The sequence below is a fragment of the Amblyraja radiata genome, chromosome 12, assembly GCF_010909765.2.
Source record: "Amblyraja radiata isolate CabotCenter1 chromosome 12, sAmbRad1.1.pri, whole genome shotgun sequence".
In the NCBI taxonomy this organism is placed as follows: Eukaryota; Metazoa; Chordata; class Chondrichthyes; order Rajiformes; family Rajidae; genus Amblyraja; species Amblyraja radiata.
In genome coordinates, this window is record NC_045967.1 from 6618428 (window position 1) to 6639399 (window position 20972).

A 20972-nucleotide genomic window follows, 5' to 3' on the forward strand; every position below is an offset into this window, starting at 1 on the left:
TAAATCTGTTGTGGAACAAATTGACTGTGGTGTTTCACTTGGTCTCTGATCACTATGTCGAGGTACATAACCAACTTGGCTTCCTCTTTCCAATTGTGTTTTTTAAATTAATTCCTGTTGTAATGCATGCTTGAATGAGATTTTTAGTCTTTTTGACTGAATTATAGGCGTTGTATTGTCTTAGCTTAGTAGATAGATACAGCATGGAAATCAGGCCATTCGGTCCATCGAGTCCAAACCTACCATCGATCACCTAGTCACAATTCAGTCCTTGAGAAGAGAATGTATGAGGGTGAATAAAAGGGAAACCATTCACTTTTGCACTCAGAATTCAGCAGAGCCGGAGATGATTTCATTACAGACCACTTGTTCTCCTCACATTTTCAAAAAATGTTATTTTTTTTTATTTTGGTGCAAATAAAATGCTACTGCAGAGCTTTGAAACTCCCAAGTTACATCAAAGACAACAACAGCAGCGACAGATGTGTTGCAATAGCTCAGAATCTTTCCTTATTCTTGGATTGTAAGAGTATCCATGAAAAACAGAAAACCCCATGGACAGACAGACACGAGGCTCATGAGATTGATGCTACTCCATTTTGGAACGAGTCGATCGTTAAACCGATAATCCCCATGTAAATGTATTGCACAATTAGAACACATCACGTTAAAAAAAAGATTCTAATCACGATGGAGGTGATGATCCAGATCGTGATCACACAAGACTCTCGATTCATGTATCATTAGCTACAGGACCATTTGTTCCAAAATGGTGTCCATTACTTATATTCCTTTAAAAAAAAAATTAAAAACCAATTTTTACAGTCACATTTATACCGCTAGAAGGAAGAAAGTGTTATTTTAGTATTTTTATACTCATTATACCTAGTGATAGACCAGCACCAACTATTTTTTTTCTTTTTTTTTTAAATTGGGGAGGGGTGTGGTTGGTTGCATGGTAACAAGCTGCAAAGCCAGGCTTGTTGGAGTCTAGTCCAAATTGTAGTTCAAGACTAGGAGAACTCCCACAAGACGCAGACAGCCTCCATGTTTCACTATCCAACAATCAATGGAAAATGATGGGTTTGTCCTTCTTTACGTTGTAGTGGCCACGACCATATTACATGCATGGTGAGCACCAGCTACAGGTGACATTGTGGTACAAGCCAATTATACACTTTTCAATGTAGGGTTATCTTTGTTTTGTTTTTTAATTTCCCATTTCTTTCTCCTTCCTGTCGTGTAACACTGTCACGGAAATAGAATGTTAAAAACAATAAATAAAAACACAGTTCAACAGAGATCCAACTCCAGTTACGGTTGCAGGGTCTATCCAGTGGCTTCCACACTCATTCCGTGTCCAAAGACGCGTCTGAGATCTGAAGAGGTGCTTTTTATTTTAAAACGGAAAAAAAGCACAAGCATGCAGTGCCTGTCAACCATCCAATCGCACATGCAACTTGCAACAGAGCCTCGGGTAAGGAGGCTCAAAATTACCCCCAAATATTGGAAGGCTTGGATGCTACTAGATTGACGATCAACTTCCAACCGTTGATGTTGACCTGCGTTGATTTAGATTCCGCATCCATTTTAACATTGGCCAACAATATGGATCCTGTCATTGACTGTTCAGTAGGATTAAGAAAGTCAACCATGCTCAATTGGCACACCGCATTATGGCAGTGCTTCCTTCTGTCACCACTAACTCGGGCAGGGAAGAAAATTCACCTTTCATTCATTAGTGCCTTTAGTTTTTGGACAAGCTCAAGAAATGTTCTGCCCCACTGGCTCACTACTCTCCCTTCCTTCCCCTGTTCAGTCACCCAAGGTTTACTAAATTCACAGCTCATTGGCACAGTTAACCTCTGCCCCCTCCCACACACCCACCCCTCTCTCACACACACACACACACACACCCAAACACACAAAGGCTTTGGATAAGTCATAAAACCAAAAGTAATATGGCAAGGATCTGGAAACGCCATTCCAATATGAAACAGACTCAACACTTGTCAAACATATTATCTGTTATTACTATTCATAGCAAAAATAAGTCTTTCTTTTCCAAAAAAAAGGGGCTCATCCGTCCCAACATCAAGGCTTGAAAATGTTCGATGCGCTCGATGGTGGTCACGCAAGCTACTGATGCCACAGCCTTTTGAAAACGTAGAGAGATTGATGACTCTCAAGTGAATACTTGGTGTTGAGGCATGAAACACTTTTGTGAAGTAACATCACTCTCTGTACATACAGTCCACAATGCTTGATTGTGTCATTGTCAATAATTGCACATTAACTGTCGCAGACACTGCAACATAGTTCCAGCTGCCTTGCAATGCCTCCATCCAAGAAGACGTTCAAGTCTTTAAGCTTATGTCCAGGCTCTAGTTTTTTTTTTTTTTTTAAGTTCCCCGCAGGTAAGGAGATCCTTCTTTATGATGGTCTAAGAGATCATGTAGTGGGTTATTGCATGCAGTGCATAGAGAAGCTCTGCCTGCATCCGAGCTTCCAGGACCAACAGATTCACACGAACCTGAAACACAAGAAGGGACAGGCAGGTGTAAATAAGAGCTCACGGGGTTGTATCCCCTCATATACATAGTTCATAAGTGATAGGAGCAGAATTAGGCTATTCAGCCCATCAAGTCTACGCCACCATTCAATCATAGCTCATCTATCTCTCCCTCTCAACCCCATTCTCCAGCCTCCTCCTCATAACCCCTGACACCCGTACTAATCAGGAATCTGTCAATCTGCCCTAGAAATACCCAATGATTTGGCCTCCACAGCCTTCTGTGGCAATGAATTCCACAGATTCATCACCCTCTGACTAAAGAAATTCCTCCTCATCTCCTTCCTAAAAGAACGTGCTTTTATTATGAGGCCACGGCCTCTGGTCCTAGACTCTCCCGCTAGTGGAAACATCCTCTCCACATCCACCCTATCCAGGCCTCACTAATAATGCACCTCAACAGTATGCAGCAACGTTAAGGAGGTATTAATAGTTATTTGTGGGGCCATTCTCATTGGATTTCGAAGTGGTACATGGCAACCTTGGTGCTGGGAAGCATGGGGTGGCCGCTGGTGGGTTTGCGGTGGTCTCGGGTGGTGGTGTTGGCGGAGGCGGCCACAGGAGGCCCTACAGCAGCCGGGTGGGAGGGCGAGCAAGTGGATGGAGCAGCGGTGGAAGGAGCCGACAGCATCGCGATGGGCCAGGCCTACCCCTCCTTCACTGACACCGCCTTCAGGACACCGGGCCTTAAAGTAAGAAAATAAGAAACTGCCGATCTCTTTGGGCCAAGATCGGACTTTTTAGAGACTTGGAATTTGCAAGATGGTGCCAGAATATGGCGACTCTCTGCATGCTGTTCCAGAAGAGAATCTATGGTACTCATGTATAGTCTGATTTAACTGGAGAGCATGCAGAACAAGCATTTCACTGTATTGCTATACATATAATAATAAATAAACTAGCTAACTAGCTACTGGGTGACATGGTGGCAATAGACAATAGACAGTAGGTGCAGGAGTAGGCCATTCGGCCCTTCGAGCCAGCACCACCATTCAATGTGATCATGGCTGATCATCCCCAATCAGTACCCCGTTCCTGCCTTCACCCCATATCCCCCAACTCCGCTATCATTAAGAGCCCTATCTAGCTCTCTCTTGAAAGTATCCAGAGAACCGGCCTCCACCGTCCTCTGAGGCAGAGAATTCCACAGACTCAACTCTCTGTGAGAAAAAGTGTTTCCTCGTCTCCGTTCTAAATGGCTTACTCCTTATTCTTAAACTGTGACCCCTGGTTCTGGACTCCCCCAACATCGGGAACGTGTTTCCTGCCTCTAGCGTGTCCAAACCCTTAACAATCTTATATGTTTCAATGAGATTCCCTCTCATCCTTCTAAACTCCAGAGTGTACAAGCCCAGCTGCTCAATTCTCTCAGCATATGACAGTCCCGCCATCCTGGGAATTAACCTTGTAAACCTACGCTGCACTCCCTCAATAGCAAGAATGTCCTTCCTCAAATTAGGGGACCAAAACTGCACACAATACTCCAAGTGTGGTCTCACTAGGGCCCTGTACTAGTGGTGTAAAGATAGAGTTGGTGCCTTGCAGCGGTTACAGCGCCAGAGACCCGGGTTTGATCCTGACTACGGGTGCTGTCTGTACGAAGTTTGTACATTCTCCCCATGACCTGCGTGGGTTTTCCCCGGGTGCTTCGGTTTCCTCCCACACTCCAAAGACGTACAGGTTTGTAAGTTAATTGGCTTGGTATAAATGTAAATAGCTCCTAGTGTGTGTAGGGTAGTGTTAACGTGCGTGGATCGCTGGTCGGTGCGGACTCGGTGGGCCGAAGGGCCTGTTTCCGAGCTGTATCTCTAAACTAAACTAGCTAATGACAGTGCCTCAGTTGGGTTTTGATGCCACTGCCATTCTGGTCGATCACTCACCTTTTCTGAGTATTTAAACTGTCTCCAGTACCTCTCAAACATTTGAGATTTTGTTTTTTCTGGATAGCAAGTCACAGTCTTCAAGTAAACCTTGAGATTCCGCTCCAGGAAATGATTCACTTCACCATAGTCATAATCATCGTACCTGGCACATTGAAGAGAGAAAGACACCATCACCATCACCATTCCACAATGCATCCGCTAGGGAGTTTATACACATCATTGAAAGCAGTTTCGTTTACATTGCACTATACTCCCTCTGTGCAGCAGGCTGGGTATCGGAATGCTCTCTTATGGGATTCGCAACTCACTACCACAAATTTGAGATACAGAATAAAAATTTGTTCTTACAGAATCAAAGTAAGAAAAAAAAAGCACAAAATGTGAAAGAATCCTTTTGTGATGCAGACTAGTTTCTCTCAGCACATCCCGTCTAATGTGGGGATGTAGCGTATATGCTCTGTTGACAAAGTCGCCTCTTCCACTCCCAGTAGCAGCTTTTAAACATCGACATATGCACCATGATGCCATGAGGTTAAACTCACTCCCCACATGCTGATTACAAAGACCCTGGTGTGAGTCCTTCCTGCGTTGGTGAGCAGGGCAAGATAACTATGGGACAACAGCTGTCCTTGACTTGACAGGAACAGAACTCCCAACCTTGATAATCACTCAGCAATATTCCCCGCAACTGAACTCATTCAAAATAAAAGTCACAGATGAATCACAGAAAGAGCCCAACTCCCTAAATCTATTCCAGCGGGACAAAACATTTGCCTCACCCTGATTTAATGAGAGAAACAATACAATGTTGCTTTATGGATTTGGAAAAGGACCTGTTCTGCCTCACATATCAAATCATCATTCAGTGTATTGAGTGTAGAAGTTGAGATGTCATGTTGCTGTTGTATAAGACACTGGTGAGGCCACATTTAGAGCATTGTGTTAAGTTCTGGGCACCGTGTTATAGGAGAGATGTTGTCAAGCTTCAAATGGTACAGAGAAGATTTACGAGGATGTTGCCAGGACTAGAGGGTGTGAGCTATAGGGAGAGGTTGAGTAGGCTGGGACTCTATTCGCTGGAGCGCAGGAGGATGAGGGGAAGGGGGGGGATCTTATAGAGGGATATAAAATCATGAGAGGAATAGAACGGGTAGATGCACAGAGTCTCTTATCCAGAGTAGGTGAATCGAGGACCAGAGGACATAGGTTCAAGGTGAAGGGGAAGAGATTTAATAGGAATCTGAGGGGTAATTAATTCACACAAAGGGTGGTGAGTGTATGGAACGAGCTGCCAGAGGAGGTAGTTGAGGTAGAGACTATCCCAACATTTAAGAAGCAGTTAGACAGGTACATGGATAGGACAGGTTTGGAGGGATATGGACCAAAGGGCAGCAGATGGGACTAGTGTAGCTGGGACATGTTGGCCGGTGTGGGCAAGTTGGGCCGAAGTATCACTCCGTGACTGTGGGAGAATTAATTACTTCTTTGCTTTTGCCTGTTCTGTATGTTTTCAAGTTTCGAGATCACCATCCGGTTTAGTTAAAAGTAGTGTTGTATGAATGGCGGTCAAGCTTACCTAATGCCAAACATGCAATGGATGTAGTTCCAAATGCCTCTCTTCAGCACGGAGCAGTCACACCCTCGTTGTTTGGCCATGGTGCCATTCTTCAAACTGTACACAGTGCGGAACTTCTCATCGAGGAGGTGGCCGATGTCCGAATACAGGCGGTTCACCAGCGAGAAGCCATGGTCTTCCCAGGAATAATCCTGAAGGAGAAACAGCAACTTTATAGCAACAGCAGACAGACGCTTGACCGAGCTGGGGCACCGGACAAGCTGAAGGAAAGTGGCTGCTTTTCATTGCTATCTCAATGGACCATCTTCAGTATAGAAATCTGCCCACAACTTGACATCTACACCATCCTCATCGTGCATAGGCATGAGGCATGATTTATCATGGAGGCCACTATGTACCTATCAGTAGTAAATAAGCCTCAGACTGAAGTAGGTACCCCCAGGGTTCACATCAACTTTGTATTCCATGGCAACTGCAAGATTACAATGCTGGATTGTTCCTTTTATGATACAGATGTTGACAGGGCTTGGACAACAACCATGTTACAAGAGTGGCCTTTTCAATGTTAACTCTGTAACCACTTTACAGCCCAACAGCAAGCCTGCCAAAAGTCACAAATGCTAGAGTAACTCAGCGTGACAGGCAGGGGAAGTGTCACCTATCCATGTTCTCCAGAGATGCTGCCTGGCCCGCTGGGTTACTCCAGCGCTTTATGTCTTTTTCTGTAGACCAGCATCTGCAGTTTCTAGTGTCTACAGTAGAGTTCGAATGCCGGCTCTAGTTGCCTGTGAAAGGGAACAGCAAATGGGTGGCGGCCCAAGTTCAGGGAATTGACGGTGTCAAACTCAGTGCACAGCTTCTACTACTCATTGCTTACTTTGAATATCCGTGCGAGTTTCAAGTCTGGAGTGGACTGTATTTAAATCAGCTTTCGCTGGAAGATGTTCTCCATTTGGACCATAAGTGAATACCAACACCTCCTTCTGAAGTTTCTCCATGCTCTGTACAGAGCAACTTTTAACACTCCTTGAACTTATTGGATAGTTTAGAGATACAGTGCGAAAACAGGCCCTTCGGCCCACCGAGTCCACACTGACCAGCGATCCCCGCACAGCAACACCATCCTACACACACTAGGGACAATTTTACATTTACACCAAGCCAATTAACCTACAAACCTGTACATCTTTGGAGCGTGGGAGGAAATGGAAGATCTCAGAGAAAACCCACGCAGGTCACGGGGAGAACGTACAGACTACGTACAGACAGCACCCGTAGTCAGGATCGAACTCGGGTCTCTGGCGCTGTAAGGCAGCAACTCTACCGCTACTCCACGGAAGAAGCTTGGAGTTGTCCATGTTGCTATGGACCAAGAGTCGTGTTTTGGGCCAAAAGATATGAATGGCAAATTTATTTCACAATGGAACATCAGTGATAGGCCAGCAACTTTATAATAACAGTAGAATGGATTAAAAAGCAACTTTAAAATAATATTAGAATTCTAGAACTTCGTTAACTTATCTAAATATGAAAGTCCCAGTTATCATGATGGATTTGAACGAGTCTCTGGATCATCATTGCAAGCCTCTAGATAGTTAGTTCAGTAACTCAACCACAATGCCATTAGACCATTATTCACTCTACCATCATTCACATATGGATTTCCAAAGCTGCAATATCACACAGGAGTCCAGGCATACATGGCCAGAGCTGAAGATTCCACTCACAACATTTTACCTGAGCTCGGAAAACAGGAAGCTGCTCGCCACTTCTTCGGGAAAATTCGGGATAACCAAACTCGGGGTCTTCTACGTAACAGGACAAGTCAGGAATTGGGGCAGGCTTATCTTCAGGAGCTGTGCAAGCAAAGTGTAAGATGTTAGAGAGAGAAGATTAAGTAGCTCCCACAAAGGCAACATCTTTATCCTGCACTGGTCCACTGTTCAAGGGAACTTGGTTTTCTTTTATATTTGCAACCTGCATTTTGCGTGGTGGCTTGTTTTACACAGAGGATGGTGGATGTCTGGAACACACTGCCAGGGTTGGTGTTGGGACAGATTTGATGGTGGCGTTAAAGGCGCTTTTAGATAGGCACATGGATATCATAGAATAGGATGGATATGAATGGCAATGGTGATGCGGTCAGCTTGCCATGGTGTTTGGCATTGTGGTCTAAAGGGCCTGTTCCTGTGCTATGCACATGTTGGTCACTTGGCCACCAGTGATGGCCCTCCCTTGGACTTCCCTTTGGTACAGCTGTGAAAAGATCACCTAGACGGCCATTCCACAGGCACTGTAGAATGGAGCACAGACATACTTCCCACTCCACTCCAGTAGTTTTTCCATTGTGGCCAAATATGTTGGCCTCACAAGTCTACTTTAGTTTAGAGATACAGCATGGAAACAAACCCTTTGGCTCACCGAGTCCATGCCAACCATCGATCACCTATTCTCACTGGTTCCATGTTATTCCTTTTTCTCGTTTGCTCCCTACACCCGAGGGACAATTTCCACAGGCTAATTAACGTGCAAACCCGCACGTCTTTGGGATGTGGGAGGAAACCAGAGCACCCGGGGAAAACCCATGCAGTGACAGAGAGAAGGTGCAAACTCCACACAGACAGCAGCCAAGGTAACGGACCTGGGTCTCCTGTCCCGGGCAACTCTACCAGCTGCGCCAATACAGCTCAGCATCCTGGTAGAGAGTTCGAAACCACCATCAGGCGGCACGGTGATGCAGCGTTAGAGCTGCTGCCTTACAGCGCCAGAGACCAGGGTTCAATACTGTCTGTACGGAGTTTGTACGTTCTCCCTGTGACCTGCGTGGGTTTTCTCCAGGATCTCCGGTTTCCTCCCACACTCCAAAGTCGTACAGGTTTATAGGTCTGAAGAAGGGTCTCGACCCGAAACGTCGCCTATTTCCTTCGCTCCATAGATGCTGCCTCACCCGCTGAGTTTCTCCAGCATTTTTGTCTACCTCAGGTTTATAGGCTAATCGGCTTGGTATAATTGCAAATTGTCCCTAGTGTGTGTTGGATAGTGTTAGTGTGCGGGGATCGTTGGTCGATGCGGACTCGGTGGGTCGAATGGCCTGTTTCAACACTGTATATCTAAACTAAAGTAAACTAAACTAAACACAATGCATACTCCAGAGAGGGAAACCAGCAAGGGGCAAGGTTAAGGACAGAGGAGTTAAATAAATATCACAATTATCTAATTATCTTCATTTTGTTTAAAAGGCAGCGAAGGAAGCGGTTGTTGAAAGATCGGTAATCTGCTCAAGATAAAAGTATGAAAATAAACAAACAAAAAGGAACAAAATTATGCACCAGATTGGTAAAGTAGAACCAGACAGAGCACTGATTCAGGGAACCAAGCTTACCCCGAGTTACCGGTGGTGGGCTGGTGTCTTTTTCCGTCTCAGATCCAATCCACGTCTCTTCCCTCGGCATCTCCTCCTCGTTCTCCTTCCCCGCTTGGAATTTCTGCATCCTGTCCACCAAACATTCGGAATCACTGGAATAATCCACTGACTGGGAGGAAAGGAAAGAGAGTCACTTGGGCCGCAAGGATCATCCTCCTGCTCGGCCAGCCACCGGCTCAGGATTCACAACACAGCTTCCCTTCTGTACCACCCTGACAATGCAGTGCCATTGCTTCCACTGGCCCCCTCACACAACAACCCATTCCAAGCATGCAAGGCTCAGCATCCAGAGCCCAGACACAAAATATTGAACGCGCAAGCCCATATTTATGCTCAATGTAGAATCTATGTAGTAGATTCAATTCAAGCAATCTCTTGATCTTTGTCAAGACTAGATCAGCGCACAATTAGAACCAGAACAAAATAGATTCCCTCAAAAGCTTGGCCAGAGACCAGGAAAGGCATTAGGTTAAGTGGTTAATACCCATCATGATTAGATTCATGGTCCAACGTTGCAACAGTCCTCCAGCATTAAGTTAAAGAGATCGAAATGCAGGCTGATTGCAGGGCAGTGACTGGTGCTGTATGGTATCTGAGCCTGGATGTTGGACAAACTCAGGACTGGACACCCAACTGTTCAGCTCTTCCTGGGGTGAGCAGAGGCCGCTTGGATGAGGTGCCGGAGGAAAATAAAATTCCGCAGCAGTCAGCGAGCGCTCTCAGAAGACGGGGGAAAGTTTGTGATTGCTGCTACCTTGCCAAAGCTGCACGTGCAAGCACCACTCAGAGCAAACCCACGTCTTCAAAGGGTATAACAGAAAAGGTCAGAAAGTTGGTCCCATCAAGTTAGGCTGGTAGCATTCATGTGATGTTCATCTAACTCCACCCATAAAACATGCATGAAGGAACTGCAGATGCTGGTTTAAACCAAAGATAGACTCAAACGGCTGGAGTAACTCAGCGTGACAGGCAGCATCTCTGGAGAGAAGGCATGGGTGACGTTTCGTGTTGAGACCCTTCTTCAGACTGGGTCCGAAGACCCAAAACGTCACCTATTCCTTCTCTCCAGAGACGCTGCCTGACCCGCTGAGTTACTCCAGCATTTTGTGTCCACCCATAGAATGTTGGATTGTTTCTGAACCCGTGTCTCCGCCAGCATTTCTTAACCAGCATTGAATCTCCTCACAGAGTTGCCCAGGGCTGCCCCGGCTCTCTCCACACCTACCCCAGTGGCCCCTGCTTACCCTTCTCCTGCGGTGCACCAGGGAGGGGTCCGGGATGTTGCCATTGCCGTTGGTGGCGTCGCCGGAACACTGGTTGTTAATCGAGGAGGGTCGCAGGATGTGACCACCTTCATGTCCTCCCTCAGCACTTATCCCGCAGCCAAAAACAAAACTCGCCAGCGAGTGGTAGTGAGCCAAAAGCACAACCCCGTGCACCAGCTCTGCCAGCGACCAACAGTGCTCCCCGATCTTCAGCAGGTCCTACACGGGTACAAAGGACACGGACAGTGAGGAAGGAGATGGTGAATGTAGCGGTGAGCCGAGTGTATCGGACCAAATGGTTCATTCCGTCAAAGAGGCCGCAGTGGCAGAATCAGGCTAGATGTTTTTATAAAAACAGAGCACATTTAGATCTGAGATACAAAAATAGTGAATGAGTTTCACTGGAATTACAAGGTTTATGATCGTGTTGGATCCAAAACATCTGACGTTGCACCCAAGTGATAGGGGGCGCCGAAGGGGTTCGTCCAGCCCCAACGTGAGGTTCGATCGCCCGGCGCGGGGGAGCTGACATCCCTCCCATGCGGGGTAGCTGAACGCCTCGACGCGGAGGGCCCGAACGCCGCCGGCTACGGGACTCAAGACTCTCCCGTCAATGGGGGGCTCGAGGCCCCCGACCAAGGAAGAACAAAAAGGGAAGGACTTGAACTTTATTTCGCCTTCCATCACAGTGAGTAATGTGTAGGAGTCACTGTGATGGATGTTTATGTTAAAATGTGTGTTTTGAGTCTGTTGCCTTTTTTAAATTGTATGACTGACCTGGCCAGTGAAATTTCACTACACCAATTGGTGTATGTGACAATAAATGAACCTTATGAAGCGATGACGCTGTGTATAGGGTAGGGGATCCATGGATGAAGCTCACCTCAATGTGTTGCTTGGTGATGAGCCAGGGTCGGTGTGCCAGGATCTTGTTGATCTCGTTCAGGTTTCTCAGTCTCTGGGGTATGCAGTCCAGCCCCTGCAGCCACTGTGGGTTACCACCCACCTGGAGGAACTGATTGATGTGAACCTCCACCAAGTACAAGCACTGGTGTCGAGCAGCGGCCTGGTGATGAGAACAGAGGTTTAACCCACGGCTGGGGCTCGTGGCTACAGCAAGTGAAACGAGGAAGACACAGGGAAGGGGAAGGAGGCAGTGCAGAGAGAGTAGTTATTGTGCGATTACAAAAAGGGAGCAAAGACTGGTGCGATCACCACATTCACCACAGTGGTCACCAGCTGATCGGTACTGTTTGTAATTTTACCACACACAGCAAGGAGAGAATTTCAGCATCAGCCCGTCCCCTCCATTATCCCAGCCTTGTCATTAAACACTCTTTCAGGGAAAGTAAGAAAACAGGTGTCAGGGATTTCCCAGAGAGTTTAAAAAAAAGTTCTCTCTATAAATAGAAAGCATACAGGCAGACTGAAGGAGGTAATGGCAAAAGGTTCCCAAAGCAGCTCGAGCTGCAATTTTAGAGCAGTGTTGAATCTAATGAAGAACCAAAATGTCTAATCTTGTAGGGGCACGAAACAGAGGTCCTAAGCATTCAATAGGTTAGGAAAAAATGTTGTGTGGGGATTGCTATTTGTAGGGGCACACATGTTGGACTGGATTATTGCAGTGACCAATTCCAACACCAGAGGATGCAGGGCAGGTCAGGACTAGGACGTGATGTGGAGCTGCCATTACTTGAGTGGAATAAGCCCAGATTGGATGACCCACCCATGCCAGGCTCGTCACTATGGCGATGCAGGCCAGCAACGTGGCTGCCATCCGCTTTACTAACGCCTCAAATTTCAAAATCTCACCCGTGTCCTTGGCCACAGCACCCCCCCCACCCTTCCCCAACACCAAATTCTGTATCATCCCCTGTCCTCCAATTCCAAGATCTCAACATTTCAAGCCTCGTGCCGCCAGATTTTGCCATTTTAGTGAACCAGTCTAAATATTCCCATACTCCACTTCTTATTCTCCATTTAATTAAGCTTGGGTAAAATGCTTCACATTGTTCAGGTTTACTTTCGTGAGTTGTGTCGGGTAAACAACAAAATAGAAACTGAATGTGGGAAAGACTACGACAGGCAGCATCATTCTCCCTCACTCTGTCTGACCTGCAAGGTATTTACATAGATACATAGACAATAGGTGCAGGAGTTGGCCATTCGGCCCAGCACCGCCATTCAATGGGATCATGACTGATCATTCACAATCAGTACACCGTTCCTGCCTTCTCCCCACATCCCTTGATTCCGCTAGCCCTAAGAGCTCTATCTAACTCTCTTTTGAATGCATCCAGTGAATTGGCCTCCACTGCTTTCACAGGCAGAGAATTCCACAAATTCACAACACTCTGGGTGAAAATTGTTTTCCTTATCTCAGTTCCATATAAATGGCCTACACCTTATTCTTAAACTGTGGCCCCTGGTTCTGGACTCCCCCAATATCAGGAACACGTTTCCAGCATCTAGCATATCCAATCCCTTAATAATTCTATGTTTCTATAAGATCCCCTCTCATTCTTCTAAATTACAGTGAATACAAGTCCAATCGTTCCATTGTATAAACATATGACAGTCCCGCCATCAGTCCCGGGAATTAAACTCATGAACCTACACTGCACTCACTCAATAGCAAGAATGTCCTTCCTCAAATTAGGAGACCTAAAATGCTCACAATACTCCAGGTGTGGTCTCACCAGGGCCTTGTTCAACTGCAGAAGGACCTCTTTGCTCCTATACTCAACTCCTCACATTATGAAGGCCAACATGCCATTAGCTTTCTTCACTGCCTGCTGTACCTGCATGCTTACTTTCAGTGACTGATGTACAAGGACACCCAGGTCTCGTTGTACTTCCCCTTTTCCTAATCTGCCAGCGACCAACCCAATGCGGTACCCCACTAGTCACTTTCTGCCATTCTGAAATGAAACCGTTAATCCCTACTCTTTGTTTCCTGTCTGCCAACCAATTTTCTATCCATATCAATACCCTACCCCCAATACCATGTGCTCTAATTTTGCCCACTAATCTCCTGTGTGGGGACTTATCAAAGGTTTTCTGAAAGTCCCAGTACACTACATCCACTGGTTCTCCCTTGTCCATTTTACTTGTTACATCTTCAAAATTCAGCATTTTTTATTTTAGATTGGGATTATCTCCAACTTTTTGCTTGTCAATTGTTATACAAATACAATTTGTTATTCATTTGTACAAGTTGAAAGGTAATGCTAGGAAAATGAAAAAAAAAAGATTTTGCACCAATTTTGCATTAAGCTCCAGCCCAAGGTGACAATGGCCCCCTGTGGCCAATAATGTTTGTGACCTAGGGACAGAGCAGATGTGCTGTTCTAAGATCAGTTACTTTAGTTTTTTTAGAGGTACAGCGAGGAAACAGACCCTTTGGCCCACCGAGTCCATGCCAACCAGCGGTCCCCGCACATGCACTAGGGACAATGTACACTTATACCAAGCCAATTAACCTACAAACCTGTAAGTCTTTGGAGCATGGGAGGAGACCGGAGCACCCGAGGAAAACTCACACAGGACACGGGGAGAATGTACAAACTCCGCACAGACAGCACCTGTAGTCAGGATCGAACCCGGGTCTCTGGCGCTGTATGGCTGCAACTCTACCGCTGTGCCACCATGCCACCTAATTGGGTGTTGTTGCTGAATGCCCTTCTTCGCCACACAGACGGCCACACGCTGGAACTTGTTGATGTGGGCTCTAGGTCAGCGTAACACTAAAACGTGTTTATGTCCTTAAAATGCATACTTACCATGATGGCAATGTAGTGTCGGTAGTGGAAGGGGAGGGGTCCGTCCATGTGTAGCAGGTAGTGTTGGGTTTTGAGGAAGGACTCCAGGTACTGGGGGTGGCATCCCATGAGTTGCACAACTCCGTCCAGGCAGCTCCTGCTACCCAGTGCCTTCACAAACAGGTGGGCCCGGTCATTCTCTCCACCCGCCTTGTTGATCTACAGGTGAAGAAGACAAGCACAATGCACCTCAGTCCACCTCTTTACAATCTGCTTACTTCAGGTTATCTGTAACACAAGTAATAGGTGACGTTTCGGGTCGAGACCTTTCTTCAGACTGGCATCAGTCTGACTGACATCAGTCTGAAGAAGGGTCTCGACCCGAAACGTCACCTATTTCCTTCGCTCCATAGATGCTGCCTCACCCGCTGAGTTTCTCCAGCATTTTTGTCTACCTTCGATTTTCCAGCATCTGCAGTTCCTTCTTAAACATGTAACATAAGTAATCTCACTCAATCTTTCCTTAATTCCATCTATACCAAATATTGAAGTGCTCACCTTGTCATGGAAGGCAAGAAATGTTTTGCAATGGTAACAATGTGGATTTAGTTTAGTTTAGAGATATAGCGCAGAAACAGCCCCTTCAACCCCCACAATTAAAATGTGGATTACGGAAATGTCGGAGACCCTATACTTAGAAAGAATTAGACTTGTCTTAATGGACAAACAAGATCTTTTTCATAAAATTTGGGCTCCATTCATTAACTATCTGAAGGGATAGATTGGCACAGCACGAGGACCTAACTGAAACTTGAACTCAGGACCAGATGAAAAGCTATACTTTATAACCTACGAACCTATCTCCATTGATGTATTACAGGTAACCCATTCCACCTCCCTTGTTTTTCTGTTGTGTTTTTTTTCTTTCTTTTTTATTTGTAACTTTCTACCCTCTCTTTCTCCCTCTTTCTATAAAAAATAAAAACACTAGAAGCAGAAGTAATTGATAATGGAAAATTTTAATAATGTATGACTGATGAATATGAAAAGTTTTTTTACTATAATATGTAACTACATTTTATAATATGTCTACTTCTAATAAATAAATAAAAAATAAAAAAAGAGTATGTAGATTGGTTATTGCATGTGAACCAATCAGAATAATGTACTACCACTAACTCCACCCTATTGAACACTTCATATTAACACTCACTTCCTATATTACGTGGTCACACTAGTGGTAGAGTGGAACTAACATGTATAGTACTGTGCCATTATGACTGATGATTAAAGCTGACTTAAACACCAAAAAAAAAAGAAGAAAAAAAAGAAACAGCCCCTTCTGTAGGTATGTTGCAAAGCCTACCTGAAGCGTCGCTGAAAATCTGTCGCTGCGGGTGTGCGCGATTTTGGCGCCGTTTAGAGGGGGCGGGTTTAAAACGCGATTTTCTCTAGGCTGTTCAAATCGAAGATGTTCAGCCTTGTTAATTATTAACGAAAAATCGCTGGAAGACCCCGTCGCAAAAGCTATTATTAGTTTTAAAGGCCTTGGATAATAGTTATAGTAGTTTAAAAATCAATCTCTACACCCGCGACCACCGACAGCCGTCAGGGTCTCATAGAGCAAACCACAGAAGGTATGTAGCTTATTTTTACATTAAAAAGGGCTTCTTAAGATCCCTTTATACAAAGTTTAATATTGCGAGTAGTTCATTTTGGCCCCATTATATCCCGCAGTATTTTTCTGGGCATTTGAGGGCACAAATCTACCGCAATGTGAACGTTCTAAACCAGTGCGTTCCACAGGATCCCACTAGAAAGCTGATTTTAAATGGACTTTAATTTACAGCAATTGAACACTAAATTCCTTCCATTTGGCCTATAAATTAATGTAAATGAGATTAAAAAATCATGTTTTATTGTGAATTATTTATGAATATTATTTGCACACTTAGGCTATTTAAAAATGTTAATCATTTATTAAGAAATGGATAGATGTTTAGATCTAGTAATTGAAGTTTGAAATTAGCTACACTTGGGTAACTAACTAATTATATGCTTTAATTTCAGGTCATCCAAGTAAGATTATTTTATATTTGTTTCAGAATGGTTCAATCTATGATAACTGAAAATTTCATTCAGTTCTCTTAATTTTTAAGAAAGTTATGGGCTTTTGACTGTCCACGATCACAGCTTTTTTGTTACGTCCATAGAAAATCAATAGGGAACAAGATGCTAATTTCCGAGTATGAAAATGGCCATAACTTTTTAAATACTTGAGATATGAAAGTGAATTAGGTGTCAAATTAAACTTCTTTTTAGGCTTTATCTGATGGGATAAATTACAGACTTGATTTTTTACATCTCAAAATTTTGTAACATTGCTACCTTCTGCCCACCGAGTCCGTACTGACCAGTGATCCCCGCACATCAACACACACACACACTAGTGATAATTTACATTTATACCATTCCAATTAACCTACAAACCTGTACGTCTTTGGAGTGTGGGAGGAAACCAAAGATCTTAGAGAAAACCCACGCAGGTCACGGAGAGAATGTGCAAACTTTATACAGACAGCACCCCTAGTCGGGATCGAACCCGGGTCTCTGGCGCTGTGAGGGCAGTAAATCAGCAACTCTACCGCTGCGCCACCGTGCAGTCCCTACCCGGGGTAATTAAAAATTAAATCTTCTAATTTCAGAGCTATATTTTCCCACTGTGCCAGTGCGAGCTACTATGTGCTTTAACAGTCATAGATAGATACAGCAGGGCAACAAGGCATCAGCTCAGAGTCTGTGTCAACCATCAATCAAAACATCCTACATTCATTCCATTCCTTCCATATTTTATTAAATCCCACCAGATTCTACCACTCACCTAACACCACGGGAATTTACAGAGGTCAAGTAATCTAACTGGGAGGAAACCAGAGAATTCGGAGGAAACCCATGTGGTCGCAAGGCCAACCTGCAAACTCCACATAGACAGCACTCGAGGTCAGGATCGAACAAGGGTATCTGGCGTTGTGAGGCTGCAGCTCTACTAGCTGCACCACCCATCTTTGAACTTTGTTTCTGATGGAAACCATCACGCAGATCAAGGGTGAGACTGTGGCCGGAGAGGGCAGCAGCTGGGGGTTAGAGGCACCTGGTGAACATCTGTAACCAGATGCACAGGGGCATCACCAGCAGCTGATGCACCTTTTCACACACTCACTATCAGCAATCAAGATAAACGGCTCTCCAGAAGAGGGGTGGGAATACTGGAGAAGAGGCACCTCAGGCTGCTGTCTCACGGTGAATGCTGCCCATTCAGCAGCACAGGTCCACATGTTTTAATCTGCTGTCCAATATCAACCACAGCTCCACAATAGGAGCTATCCATGAAAATGTAAACCACGCAATCCCAAAACACCCAATAAATTTAAACATTTCCAGTTATTAGCCTGAAAATGTCTTTGCAAAACTCGACATGGATTGAGCTGACCCAGGCTGAGACATGTTAGACCAAGCCAGCAGTGGGAGGAATCGCAGTAACAACGGACCCTGGGAAATATATACAGGTAGGATTCCATTCATGAATTTTATACCATAATCTGCTTGCCAGCAGGAAAGGGAAACATTGTTCCTTCATAATGATGCCCCCATGATTGAATAACGCACTCATTGTTTACACTCTACATATATATATAGCATCAGTGGAATGTTAGGGGGGTGGGAAGAAGGGCTTATGTTTTCCAGGTTTATTCTCGTGCGGACAAGGTTATTTGTCATTAACATACGTCTCTGTAAAACCTTCACAAGGCCAACGTGTAAACTCCACATAGACAGCACTCGAGGCCAGGACTGAGCCTGGGTAGGAGGCATGTGAGGCAGCAGCTAGTAGCTGCACTGCCGTGATGCCCTTCTTTGAACTTTGTTTCTGATGGAAACCATTATGCAGATCAAGACTGAGAACGTGTGTGGCCAGGGAGGGCATCAGCTGGGGGGTTAGAGGCACCTGGTGAACATCTGTAATGGGGTGTTAAATCCTAACATTATTTCCTTTTAGCAAACGGCCACGGTTCCCAAAAATTATGTGAGAAGCCAGAATTAACGGCGACGTTACCTCATGCTCGGGTATCAATGCGTTTTGTCCGTTGCTGCACGGTCGAGACACTCGGTTTGCTCGTTCCTGCAAAGGGAACCAGGAGGTGAATTATTACCAAACACTGGATGGGCAACGCAATCATTCAGCAATTTCCAATTCGTACTTTAGCAACATTGAGATAGTTCAAGGCTTGGTGAAAGGGCACTGCTACTGTTGAAAAGGAATATGAAACAAGAGGATGCAAATCAGGACAGCAATCGGGCCAGCCAGTTGGATGTCAAATGTTCAGAAGTTACAGGAGGAGAATTAGGCCATTCAACCCATCGAGTCCACTCCAACATTCAATCATGGCTGATCTCTGCCTCCTAATCCCATTTTCCTGCCTTCTGGATGGATAAACTTTGCTTGCAGTTGGTGCAGAATAGTTTCACTGATCTGATCCCCAAGGGGGCTACAAGGAAAATTTGAGCAAGTCGATTTCATTGGAGTGTAGATGGAGTAAAAGTGACCCCATCAAAATATATGACTTGAGGATCTGGAGCTGAGAGGCACAGCCAAAGATTGGCCATTTTGGACCATACATTCTGCTGACATTCGTCCGATACATGTTTTGGCAATATAACCAATGGGCACAGCGGTAGAGTTGCTGCCTTACAGCGCCAGAGACCCAGGTTCGATCCCGGCTACGGGTGCTGTCTGTACGGAGTTTGTAAATTCTCCCCGTGACCGTGTGGGTTGTCTCGGATCTTTAGCTTCCCCCCACACTCCAAAGACTTACAGGTTTGGATGTTAATTGGCTTGGTATAAATGAAAATTGTCCCTTGGATAGTATTAATATGTGGGGATCGCTGGTCGGTGCGGACTCGGCAGGCCGAAGGGCTTGTTTCCACGCTGTATCTCTAAACTAAACTAAAATGTAGAAATCTAATCTGGAAATATAGAGATTGTTGAAGTTCATCCACAATCTTATTTACTAACACTGCTGCCTTGTGACATCTTCCTCATCTCCACCATCTTACATTGCTGTGCGGAGTAAACAAAGACATAGACAATTGGTGCAGGAGGAGGCCCTTCAGCCCTTCGAGCCAGCACCGCCATTCATTGTGATCATGGCTGATCATCCACAATCAGTAACCGTTCCTGCTTTTTCCCATACCCCTTGATTCCGCTAGCCCCTAAAGCTCTATTAAAGCCCCTAAAACTCTTTTAAATTCATCCAGTGAATTGGCCTCCACCGCCCTCTGTGGCAGAGAATTCCACAAATTCACAACTCTATGGGTGAAGTACTCCAGCATATCTTCAACGTGAGCCTGGAGAGGGTGCTTGTGATGTGGAAGACATCCAGCCTGGTACCTGTACCAAAGAGGACTCGCCCCAGCTCCACCAATGACTACAGACCGGTGGTGCTGACTTCACACATCATGAAGTCCCTGGAGAGGCTGGTGCTCGCTCACCTGCGACCCCTGGTTAAACCCTACCTGGACCCCCTGCATTTCTCTCACCAAACAAAGATGGGAGTTGAGGACACCATCATCCACCTGCTCCATCATTCCTCTGCTCACCTGGATAAGCCGGGAAACATTGTGAGAGTCATGTTTTTTTACTTCTCCAGTGCTTTCTGGCCTGACCTGCTAGGGAGCAAACTGACGAAGATGCAGGTGGATGCTCCATTAGTGTCCTGGATCACCAACTACCTGACTGGACGACCACTATATGTTAGACTACAGAACTGTGTCTCGGACATGGTGGTGAGCAACACAGGGGCTCCACAGGGGACGGTCCTCTCTACCTTCCTGTTTACCATCTACACCTCGGACTTCAGATATAATTCTGTCTCCTGCCACCTGCAGAAGTTTACAGATGTCTCTGCAATTGTGGGCTGCATCAGTGAGGGGAGGGAAGCTGAATACAGAGGTGTAGTCAACGACTGTGTTGAGTGATGTGGGCTGAATTACCTGCAGCTCAACACCGACAAGACTAAGGAGATGGTGATGGACTTTAGCAGGAGAGGAACACCCCTGTCCACTGTTTGAAGGTATGATGAAATCTCACTTTGTTTAAAAAAAACATGCATTTCATCCATAATGCATCTATTATCAACCTTATTAACGACCCTCGGACTATCCTTGATCGGACTTTGCTGGCTTTACCTTGCACTAAACGTTATTCCCTTATCATGTATGTATACACTGCAAATGGCTCAATTGTAGTCGTGTACTGTCTTTCCGCTGACTGGTTAGCAGGCAACAAAAGCTTTTCACCGTACCTGGGTACACGTGGCAATAAACTAAACTGAAACTGAACTGATCCCTGACCCTAATATTGCAGGGTCAAACCGCACTGGATTACAGCCCTAAAAAGCCACTTAGAATCCTTTGCAAGAACTCTACATAAAGCA

At 45.3% G+C, this 20972-nt stretch overlaps 1 protein-coding gene across 2 annotated transcripts in view; it reads right to left on the minus strand.

Moving 5' to 3' along the window:
* Nucleotides 1-386: 386 nt before the first annotated feature.
* LOC116978890 (sestrin-3-like) overlaps nt 387-20972 on the minus strand; it is a 58578-nt gene continuing 37992 nt past the window's right edge. Inside the window, exons 2-10 of one of the 2 annotated variants that reach the window (XM_033030147.1) lie at nt 18593-18658; nt 14503-14700; nt 11604-11786; nt 10700-10939; nt 9414-9564; nt 7769-7887; nt 6032-6222; nt 4453-4597; nt 387-2533 (exon numbers count right to left, since the gene is read on the minus strand). In XM_033030147.1, coding sequence (XP_032886038.1) covers nt 2444-2533; nt 4453-4597; nt 6032-6222; nt 7769-7887; nt 9414-9564; nt 10700-10939; nt 11604-11786; nt 14503-14700; nt 18593-18658 — 1383 coding nt within the window. In that variant the 3' untranslated portion in view covers nt 387-2443. The remainder of the gene's footprint in view (nt 2534-4452; nt 4598-6031; nt 6223-7768; nt 7888-9413; nt 9565-10699; nt 10940-11603; nt 11787-14502; nt 14701-18592; nt 18659-20972) is intronic. The other variant, XM_033030149.1, reaches the window with a different exon arrangement.